A 12,241-nucleotide genomic window follows, 5' to 3' on the forward strand; every position below is an offset into this window, starting at 1 on the left:
AATTTAAAAACAAACCAACAAAGTAGACAACCAAAAACAAAAATAAGAAGATTCAAAAACCTAATTCAATTATCCAATTCAATTTCTCTTATTTTAAGTGAATCAATATAGGTTGAAACAATACTAGACGCATAATTTATTTAATAAATAAGTGACCAAATGATACAATATAATACTGAAAAACACGTTTAATTAAAATTAAATTTAAATTTAAATTAAAATTAATGTAAATATGACACAACTTATTCACGAGTTTAGTTAAATTAATTATTATTAATATATAAAATATATGTTTAATTAAATAAGTGTAATTGAATTTTAAATAAAGTTTAAGTGAAATACGTAATCAAATTATCCGAGTGAAACACAGACATGTTTAATAAGCATTTAAGTCCAGTTACCACTATCAAACCAATGGGCTGTATCATCCTCATATGTCAAATATTGCGGTTCCCTCCTAAACTTTATCAGTCATATTTCTCCCGCGGGTCAATGCTAGGAAGTTTCCCTGGAAAAATCAGAGAAACTTGTGAAATTCCAAAATGTTCTTTTCTTCTCACATTCGTCGTTAACACCAACCTCACTGAAATGGGTTCAAAATTCAGTTCAATTCCTCGTGATTTTCAGGAACCCGTTTTCAGTTTCTCTGGAAGACCAGAAACCCAATTCAATGCCTCTTGATTTTCAGAAACCCGTTTTCAATTCCTCTTGAGTATTCAGAAACCCAATTCAATTCCCTCTTGATTTTCAGTGAATTGGGGTTTTCTTTCTGTGCAGACACAGGAAAACCATCATATAGATGGCGGATGTTGGAGGGGCTGGTTTGGGAGCAGTAGCTGGTGAAGCACTGAGAGCTGCTCTGGATTTTTCAGGCAGAGCCATCAGCTTCGATGACAACCGCCAAGGATTGGAATCAAGAGTCACTTCAATGGAACCACTCATACGTGAGATTGAGGAGATTGGCAGAGAATTGGGCCTTCCGGAGGAAGAAATCAGAAAGTTCACCGATCGGCAAGACGAGTCCCAAAAGCTCGTCGGCAGCTGCTCGAAAACATCGCGTTTCAATTTCTGGAAGAGGGCTTCCAAGTCCAAAAAAATCAAAGAATTGGAGGATTCGGATGTGAAGTTCTATCAGACCTATGTGCAACTTCTGCAGACAAGGGATAACAAAAAACATGAGGCGAGGCTTAATGAAATCTATGCAATATTGGATGAAATGAGAAAAGGTGGAAGGGTATGTGCTCCGAGTGTGTTTGTAGGTCCGTGTGGAGCTCCGGAAGCTCCCGGATTTACTGTTGGAAAGGCTGTGCCCCTTCACGAATTGAAGATCAGGTTACTCAAGGATCTACAGGAAGAAGATGCACAGGTGGTTGTGCTTTCGGCTCCAGGAGGACGTGGGAAGACTACATTGGCAAGCATGCTGTGTCATGATGTCGAAATTAAAGGTATCATCCATAAAAAGATCCTCTCTTTGTTTTATGTCTAATTTAATTTGGTGATCTAGTGAAATGATTGAACATGATTTTAGATTAGAGGTAGGGGAGATGTATTTTATTAGGATCTTACATTGAAGGTATCTACATAAATGTATGGATCTTATTGGAGCCTAAATCTAAATATAAGTAAGAATGCTTAAAGAATGAGACCTAATAGTTTGCAAATAAATGCTTTGATGTGCCTGTATCAAATTGAGCCATGCTAGCAAAATTTATCCAAAAACCTTTAAATCTATGTCATGAATGAAAATGAATTCTTCTTAAGTTTAGCGGCATTGATTTGAATCAAGTGGTTGTATAGTTTTTGCTGGGGCACATAGTTGTATTGTTCCTCATGAGTTGTTTGTTCCTTTTATTCTGATAATCAATTTTTGACTGTGAAAGATAAAGTTGTTGACAGACTTCCCAAGCTTGGTGCAGAATTTTTGTGTATGAACTGTCTAAAACTTGTAATGATGTTTTACTTTGATCTAACTGATTTTATAATGCCATCTTTTGACAGGTGTATTTAAGAACAATATTTTCTTTGTCACGTTTTCAAAGACACCCAACCTCAAGGTCATTGTTCAGAAAATGTTTCAACATAAGAATTTTCTGGTGCCCGAGTATCAAGATGATGACGACGCAATCATTCAACTAGAAAACTTGTTGAAGCAAATAGGACCAGATCCTATATTGCTGGTCTTGGATGATGCTTGGCCTGTATCAGAATCCCTTATTCAGAAGTTCAAGAAACGAATACCAGGATACCGAATATTGGTTACATCAAGATATGAATTTCCAATATTCAATTGTACATATAAATTGGAACGATTGAGTGATGGAGATGCCATGGATCTGTTTTGTCACTCAGCATTTCCACATGGTGGGAGCATCAACATGCCAGAGGATCTTGTCAACAAGGTAAAACACAGACGCTTGTATGCATGAATTATTATTTTTGCTGTTACTCATCTGTTAAAATCACATATTTGCACATATAGATGTGCAGTTATGTTTGCATGTTTTATTATTGCATTTCCAATTTTTCCACACAAACTGATCTAAAATATTTTCTTTTCTGGAACTGTGAATTGGTTAAATTCATTTAATTCAAGGTCAAGAAGTAGAGCCTTAAAATACTTGTCTGCAAATCTGCATTAGTTACATCCACTTAAAGGAAGATCAAGAAGTAGAGCTTACATTTACTTATCTGAAATTCTGCATTACTTTTTCTTTGCAAAAAAACTGCAACTGATATAATTTGTTACATTGAATTGAAGATAGTCAGAGGCTGTAGGGAATTCCCGCTGGCCCTTACAGTGGTTGGTGGATCACTCTGTGGACGACCGGAGGTGATCTGGAAACGTACACTGGAGCAATGGTCTAAAGGACAATCCATTTTTGATTCCAACAGTGATCTGCTTATTCGTCTCCAAACTAGCATAGATGCCTTGGATGAAAAGACTGATGTCAAAGAGTGTTTCCTGGACCTAGGATTATTTCCTGAAGATCAAAGGATTCCGGCCATGGCTCTAATTGATATGTGGGTGGAACTGTACAACCTGGATGAAGATGGCACATATGCCCTTGCCAACATCCATGAACTAGCATCCCGAAATTTGGTTAATCTTGTGTTTACAAGGTATTTTAGGCTTCTATTTTCTTTAAAGGGATCAAATTATGTTTATTTGATGATTTTTTTCATGGTAGTTTGTGAACGCCCATCACACAGTGATGGTCCGGCCTATGCAAGGTGTTGGGTGGGGTGGAAGCTTGGAATCCTTGACATCTACCATTACGCCAGCCGCCAGAGCAACAGCACCTACATGTTAGTTTGTGCATGTGCTTATTGCTAAGCTTAAGATGAATAAGACATCTATGTAACTGTGCGGAAGCATCTGTAGCACCTAGTTGAGGCAAGATTAGAGGAAGTCATTTAAGCTGGCTTATCATGAAAAAATGACGTACATATTTCTTTTCTTTTTTTCCCTAAGCCAAATTTTATTAAAACAACAAACACTAAATGCTACAATTTTCAAGGGGAATAACTGATTAGAGGTGAAAGAGATGCCATAGTGAATGTGAGTTGAGGTGGTAAGAGAAGACTTCATGACTGATTATTTAGTGATGCAAGCAAAAATAGGATAAGTTTAGCAGACCCAAGTGGCTGGAAAAACAACACCTTATTGTTAAATTGTTGTTGCCACTATTGTTGTTTTTTTACTTTATAAAAAGGCAAGCACCTATTGTAATCCCCGTTTATCTAGATGTTGGGAGGGATGTAGTGGAAATACCTAAACTAGCATTTTGTACTATTTGCATAATTTGGCTGGTCTCTGACTTGAACCCGTGGTCTTACTGTATAGCTCAACCTGCTGTTAACTGGAGTAAATAATATGTCCTTAGCTTATTTGACATGCTAGCAATCAACATATTATTATTTTTTTTCAATGGTAAGAAATTCACACACCCACTTTGCCTCTATGAGGACTTGAACCCTCGTCCTTCCATTTTGGAAGGGGAAGAAGTACCACTAGACCACAACCATCGGCATCATCATCATCATCATAATCATCATTATCATCATTATTATTATCATCATTATTGTTATAAAGATTATGAACTTTCATAAATAAGGTAATTGTTGCAAGAATATCATGATAGGAGTGATTTAAGCCTTGATAGAATATTGATAGAAGTGATTTATGGGATTGGTTTAGGGATCCTCCATCAATGTATTTTCCATATTTATCACTTGTATTATTTCATCTATAAATAGAGATGATCATTGTAAACAAAACAAAGAGAATATAATAAAAATGATTTAGCCCTTTGGGGTTTGTGTGCCGTGGATGTAGGCTGTAGTGGCCAAACCACTTATATCCTTGTGTTGTTTCATTCTAAATTTCTCTCTTCAATCTTTAATTTTTATATCAACAGTAATATTTGGAGAGAATTTGATAAGAGGAAAGGTATCGGAGTTTTGAACTGTTTCCAGCTACTATTTATCCTTTATTTTGTTGTCAGTCGTCTCTTGGATGCCTGAATTTCTTTGTTCTTAGTTTTTCCCAAACTGGAGTGGGAATGGCCCTAGATATTTGTTATTACTGTATTCCTAAAAATTGAATTTCTTCATAAGCAATCTGTTTTACTCTCATTCACAGGAAAGATGCAAGTGAGATTGATGGGCTCGTTATTGATGGCTACTATAATGAACATTTTCTCACGCAGCATGATCTGCTCAGAGATCTGGCTATCTACCGGAGCAGCCAAGAGAGCATAGAACAGAGGAAAAGATTAATTATGGACATAAGTGAAAATGACCTCTCCAAGTGGTCCATTGAACAAATACAACCATTTCATGCCCGCATCTTGTCTATCTCTATAGGTTTGATTATCTTATGTTTTCAATATGAAACCTCATAGACAATATTGTATTTATTTCTTTTGCCCCCCCAATTCACAATGTGTGGAATATTGCTTGCAGATGAAACATTCTCCTCAAGCTTGAACAACATGCTACTACCTGAAAAAACATTCTCCTCAAACTGGTACAGTTTTTCATATATATACAAATCATTACTTGGTTATTTATCCAAGCTGGTTCAGCCATCTGACAAGCAACTACCTGAAGTTGAAGTCTTAATATTGAACTTCCGGACAACGAACTACAGCCTGCCCGAATTCATGGAGAAAATGGATCAACTGAAGGTTCTCATCATCACAAATAATGGTGTCTGCCCAGCTGAACTAAGCAACTTTGAGCTACTTGGTCATTTATCCAGTCTAAAGAGAATCAGATTAGAGCATGTTTCAATTTCTTTCCTTAGCGAGTCCAAATTACAGTTCAGGAATTTGCGGAAGATATCCTTGATTATGTGTAGAATTGGCGAGACCTTTAGGAACTGTACTGTCGAGTTCGCCTATATGTTCCCAAATCTTGTGGAGATTGATATTCATTGTTGCAGTAATCTAGAGAAACTGCCTGAGGGGCTCTGTGATATTGTCTGCCTTAAGAAGCTCAGCATCACTAAATGTGATGACCTGAAAGCACTTCCTGAAAGACTTGGAATGCTAACAAATTTAGAACTGCTGAGGCTTCATTACTGTACAGAACTGACAGGATTAACAGAGTCAGTTGGAAGCCTCCAGAAATTAAGATTCCTTGACATATCTTATTGTTTAAGCATAAGCAATTTGCCAATACGGATAGGTGAGCTGTGTGGTCTGAAAAAGCTCGACATGAGAGGTTGTGAACTGGGTCAGCTGCCAGCGTCCGTCAAGGATCTTGGGCAATTAAAGGATGTGATATGCTATGAGGACACTGCCGATCTTTGGGAACCTTATAAGATTTATCTCAACAATCTAAAGATAACTGTGCTTAAAGAAGACAAAAATTTAAGCTGGCTTCCCAATCTCCACCATTGAGAAACCTCAGGTTGAGAAAATGGTTTAGAACCTCAGGTATGTTTATTTGTATTCAATTTTGTCTTCTGAAGCAAGATATATACAGATTGGAAAAAAATGAAAAACCCATTCTACTGCCACTGACAAGGCATTCAATGGAAATTATAACATAACATTACAACAATTATGATTGTTGCCACTGCCGCAGTTCTGATCCAAGTAATTACTGCCCTTTTTCACAGCAGCGCCAATTCCGACAACCCTCACCAAATTGCAGCATCCCACTACTACCACCATTGCCATTTGACAGCTGACATTCAACCCACAAGAACACGATTGTGCCTTTGCCAGATCCACCCCATTTGGGGCACGCTTTGCCACTTCTTCCTCCACTATCACCGCACCTGCACTGTCAAAATTCAAAGTGGAACACTATACTTCTGTTTGCATGTTGAGCAATACTATGACTTCTTATCATTGCGTGATCTCCTTGATGTTACCCACACACGTTAGTTACGTTAATAATGATAAGTGACTTGTTGAACAATGTTGATGCCTCCTTAGGTTTCAAAATTGGATTTTGGCTATGCAGTCTACTTGGGCATCTGTTACTTTATTGTGGATAACTAGTGGGATTTGAGCAGCTCTTGAAGTATTATTATGGGTAAATTAGTCATACACCTAACTCACAAATACTTGGACAATAACCTTAATGGATTTGAACCCTCAACCTTCCATTTGAAAAGGAGGAGATACAACTTGAGCTATCTCGAGTTACAATAAAAGTATTATTGTATATCTTTCATGTGGTTTCCTTTGACAGCACCACCATCAAACACCTAACTCTTAATTTGAAATTTAGAGAATAAAACTTATGCAAACAATTTTCTGATTATCAGTACATATCTCGGGACTGATATGTTGATTTGAAACCGTTCTTCTTTGCTTTAGACTGAACCATGATTGATTACTCATTATTTCCCCTGTAGAAAGTAGCCAACTCTCCTACTCCTATTTTTCCTCCACCACTACTGATGGGAAATTGCCTTTTGTTTTATTTAAAATGTCATTGTTTGATTTTGTGCTAGTCTTTTTTCCTTTACACTTACACTTGAAAGGTTGTCATGTAAAACTGATGCTTTAGGAGAATTGTCATTTTTTCCTCATGTCGTAGAACTTTGCCATTCTGATTTCTTGTGCTCCATTGTGAATATTGTGGCTGATCAAATCATGTAAACCATATCATATTTGTTGATGAATAATATGCTTATTTCTGAAAAAACCCCAAGTCAGTCTTACCAGCTCCCTTTTGTCTTCTCCTTGATCCCATCTTCGTTCTTGCCATGATGCTGGATCTCATCTAGGAAGCTGATTTTCAAGTTCTGTATAAATTTCTTTTATTTTGAACCAAGTAGATGTGTACTTATCCTTGTTTGGTTTTTTCTTTTTCTTTTTCTTTTTCTTTTTGATTTATTTATTTAATATTATTAAATTTTTTTTTGAAACCAGCAAGATGATCCAAGTTATTAGTCTTTTTCATCCAAACTTGAGTGTGCTTTGTGTTCCTGACTGGAATCTAACTAGAATGATAACAAAACATGGCATCATATTGCAGTATGCAGCTTGCAATTAATATATATTCACAAAGAAGTTCAGTTATTATCATGCTTAGCTCTCAAAAGAGCTAGGACATGAGTAGAAGCTATTAGGACATTAATAGAAGTCTGTTTCATGCACGAATAGACATTTTGGAACCGTTGCATGATTACACTTTTTTTTACCGTTACATGCCTTGGCTATATATTGTAAAACATTCCCAAAAAGACAGAATATACCACTTTCTTCTAAAAGAAGCCCAAACTAAGAAGCCTGGAAGAGTAATTCTACTGAGACCCGAGAGTGAAACCATATTAGGAAATTAACAGGAAAGTGGAACTCTGCCCTGTTAATTGTTTAAGATGTTAGACGAATTCTATTAGATAGGTTTATATCCATGGTTGGTAAAGCTGTTGACTTTGCTTACACGATAGAGCATTTAATTAGAATCCTGTTGAAATTGCTATATAATATGGATTAGAGCAGTAGAGTAGATATATATGTTTATATATGTTTACGTACATTCTCATATGAATATGCATATGCACTCTGCATGTTGTAATATTTGACAAGTAAATCTGTATTGTGCTTATATATATTTATACATTTATTGATAGATGTAAGAAAAATCTTGAGTTAATACTGAATTTATCAGCATCTCGATGATTAGCCTTAAGACATTACATAACATACTAAATTGCATCTTATGTTTAAAGATACTTGTTTGCAAGGTGCTTGAATTATAGAATGTGTTTCGGCCTTCTGAGTATACCATGATTGTACATGAATATATTGATGGTTATATAGGTGAGAGAATGTATAAGCATGAATAATTGTTGCATGTAATGGTGAGAAAACCAAGTTAAGGAATCTGGTCTGGTAAGATTCAATTAATGGTCCTAGAATTCATATATAAGAGTGTATTATTACGGGTGCAGTAAAATACTTTGAAGGGAAACCATAGCCAAAGCCTTGTTGAGAACGAGTGATTTCTGACATGTTAGATGAGTATAATATGTTTTGAGTTGAATTTATGAAGATATTAGTATGCTGGAATTATATAAATATATATGTATATGTAAACATGAACTTAATTGCCATGTCTGAACCTCTTACTTTATTTTTTATTTTTTATTTTTATATATATATATACTATGGCAGACGACTTATCCGATCACTTTAATGTCCCCACTTGAGTTACAAGCCCACACTATTGAGCTCGGCCCCGAACCTCTTAATTGTTAGACATAACTTGGTGTATTCTTGAAAGTTTCTTGTGGAATTTTGATTATTTAGTTTCTGTTTAAGAAGTGGAATTAAAACCCATTATTTGGATAGATAGAATGAAGAATTTAGTACATGTGCTCATATGTACATACATATGAAAGAATTCTAATCCTAAAACTTTATCAACCCATAAGTCACAACATAAACCATGGAATTTTTTGAGTATATAGACTTGAATTAATGAATAGCCCTATATTTAATTTGATTTTCAAGCATGAAACTGAAGTGGGAGAGTTTGGCATGGAAGAGAACTGTCAATGATTGAAATTAGGGATTTGGGCATACTGGATGTGTGAAAGAGGAAGAGGATCAAATTACCAATAACAGTGAACCCCACGCGTGCAAGTACTGCATATCAGCTTGAGTCTTGGCCCAACAGAATGGGTTTGACAAGCCCAGTTGATTGGGCCCACCCTGGGCCCATTTGATATTGAAAAGTATTTTTATTGACTAAAGTATGAAAAATTAGAGAAAAATATAAAAAAGTTACAGAAACTATCAAAATTATTATTTGAAGTAAATAATTATAATACATGGAATATATGACTTAGAGGCACTTTAGGTCCATTTGTAAATTAATTTCTCTCAAAAGTGGTACTTGGAGTACTTAATTGAGAATATAGTTTCTTACTATGTTTAAATAAATCTATTTGTGGATAAATTTTAATAAATGAAGTGAGATTAGAGTAATCCTACACAAATTTGAAAGTATTAATGGAATATATATATATATATATATATATATATATATATATATCTATACACACACACACTGATAAATGAAAATTGAATAATTCTTCAAAGTGTTATGGATTTGTTCCTTGCCTGATTGGTTTTGTTCTCATATGAAATGTTGGATATGTTTTCTACTATTATCGAGTATCACGTGTGGTTGATGCATATCCTACCTCCTATTAAAATGTTGGATTCATTCCTTACCTATGGAAGATTGAATGCATTCCCATGTATAAGGAATTAGAGAGAACAAAAGTTCAACAAATGTTACGATTTAGTTACGATTTACCTTTAAAAGTTAATCAATGGACTTATTTCATAATATATTGAATTGAGATGTAAATTATGCTAGTAACACCTGCACTTTAGTGATGAATTATGATATATGTCTATTAGTATGTCGTACCATTGTTATTGAGGAATGGTACAAGTTTACTTGTTGAGAGCTATGATCTTTCGAAGCTGTGAACTCACCCTGTTTTCAATGTTCCAGGTAAGGCACCGATGCTGAGCAGGATTGAGATTTTGGTGGATGGCCGTCTTATTTGTTTGATTTGTGAGGAATAATGTAATTATGGGCTTTGTGTTTTCACAGTACCGTAACTATGAACTTGTGTTTTTCTTGTTATTGTTATTGAGGATGTTTTGAAGCGAGGAATAATGTAATTATGGACTTGTGTATTACTGGTTATTGTAATTGAGAATGTTTTGAAAACCCTTGTGTTGATTCATGTAAGACTTGATTTAATATGAAAATGGTCAAGTATAGTGTGGGATGAGTGATCCCAATGTACAGGTTGGGGCATGACAAAACATCTTCTCGTATTCAAATGACAGGTTCAATCGGACAACAACGGATACAAAAGTTTACTTCCGTTGTTTTCATGTTCTGGTTTTCCTGATTCCATTGTTAAGAGTTCAAATGGGGAACCAAATTTTGGAATCAGAGGCCTTCAGCTGCTTATCTGAAAGTGGCACAACCAGATACTGAATAGGAAAATCAGCAACACTGAACTTCAAAATCCCTGTAATTCTTCATCTTCTCTGTACAGACTTAGAAAATATAATGGAGCTTTTGTCATCATTTACATGCAGAATGCAGAATTAAATTAGGATAAAATTTTAAGTGACACTCTTCACTTGTCAATGAATCCTGAGCACTTCAAATCCAAAAAATTATCAAAAATTTCCATTTAAGAGTATCACTTGAAATTTTAGCATGTAAAATATACTCTTAAAATTTTCAGTACCTATTTTACAATTTTATCAAATAGGACACAAATTGCCCAAGCGCAACTATGTACATTATAATGTCAGAATTCGAGTTTTGCCAATTAAAATATTCTGTTAAGTTGTTCTCTCTGTAATATATATACCTATAAACGTCGCATTTTCGATTAAGGGTTCCAGAGTATCCAAATCCACTCCAAGGTTGAAACTGTATTACTCTTAGTAATTTATGGTCAATTTTACCATTCGATTGTGGAATCGAGCCCCATTTAAGTTTGTCAGCTTACTAATTTATATTTGGGCATGGTACAGAAAATCCTTCTCGAGTAAACCTCCCTTGTCTAATTTTTATCAAAATATCTCCCTCGACTTGTAGCTCTTTTCAATAAATCCCCCTCTGTCTAATTATTTACCAAATAATCCCCCTCAACTATCTAAATGGGGTAAAAGAGTTGATATTTAGACCAAAATGCCCTTTTATTTAAATCTTAATTTTCCTTAACTTCAAAAATTCATATCTCACAAACTGTACATCCAAATATTACAAATAATATATGTACGGAAAACTTATAAAACAAGGATTCCAGAAATATAAGATTTGTTTTACAAAACTTCATAACCAGAGAGAAATAAAAAATCTAAAAATCTACTGCAACAATCTTATTTTATTTTATTTTATTTTTTTATAAAATACTCGGGTTATTTGCAAGAAAATTTTCAAAATTATTCATTTTCATATGGAGCATAACATATATAAAAATTAGCCACAATAGAGACCGAATATTCATATTTATAAAAATTAGTCTATAAAAGAATGAAAATACTTTGACGCAAAATATGATATCTCATGAAATTGATCTTTGTTGAGGCTAATTTTTTTTATATATTTGGCACCATATGTAAATGAATAATTCTGAAAATTTTCTGGCAAATATCTCGAATATTTTATTTTTTAAAAATAAAATAAGATTGTTGAAGTAGATTTTTAGATTGCCTATTTCTCTCTGGTTATGAAGGTTTGTTGTATAAATATTATATTTCTGCAATCCTTATTTCATAAGTTTTTCGTGCATATATTATTTACAATTTTTAAATGTACGGTTTGTGAGATATGAATTTTTGAAGTACGGGAGAATTAAAATTTAAATAAAAGAGTATTTTGGTCCAAATATCAACTTTTTTACCCCCTTCAGAAAGGGGTGCAACTTGGGTAGGCTAACCCAACCCAACCCAAACTCAGCCCAAAATTTTTGTAATTTGGGCTTTTAAATTCACAAATCGGGCTCAAATTGGATTGGGTTTTCTCAAAATCTAGGAATGTTCGGGTTGGGCTTGGGTTAAACCCAACCCAAAACCTAAAATAAAAAATAATTTTTTTTTTTTTTTTTTTTTTTGGTCTCCCTTCTCTCCTCTCTCTTCTTTCTCTTTCTCTTTCTCTCTCTCTTCTTTTCTTTGACCCGTGAAACCCGCTCGACTCGCCCAAAATATTGATGTTTAAAAAATAAAAT

The 12,241-nt window shown here is 34.6% G+C and overlaps 1 protein-coding gene across 1 annotated transcript; it reads left to right on the forward strand.

Annotated features, from left to right (window-relative positions):
- Positions 1-425: 425 nt before the first annotated feature.
- LOC132266817 (probable disease resistance protein At5g66900) lies at positions 426-10,218 on the forward strand. The gene is made up of 6 exons (XM_059767799.1): positions 426-1,445; positions 1,999-2,399; positions 2,759-3,120; positions 4,643-4,866; positions 4,966-5,942; positions 9,997-10,218. The coding sequence occupies exons 1-5, from the start codon at positions 800-802 to the stop codon at positions 5,904-5,906; spliced, it is 2,574 nt and encodes an 857-aa protein (XP_059623782.1). The 5' UTR covers positions 426-799; the 3' UTR covers positions 5,907-5,942; positions 9,997-10,218.
- Positions 10,219-12,241: the final 2,023 nt, after the last annotated feature.

This window comes from Cornus florida, unplaced genomic scaffold, assembly GCF_030987335.1.
Source record: "Cornus florida cultivar Cherokee Brave unplaced genomic scaffold, ASM3098733v1 CherokeeBrave_3.0.0_Hap2_Chr07, whole genome shotgun sequence".
NCBI lineage: Eukaryota > Viridiplantae > Streptophyta > Magnoliopsida > Cornales > Cornaceae > Cornus > Cornus florida.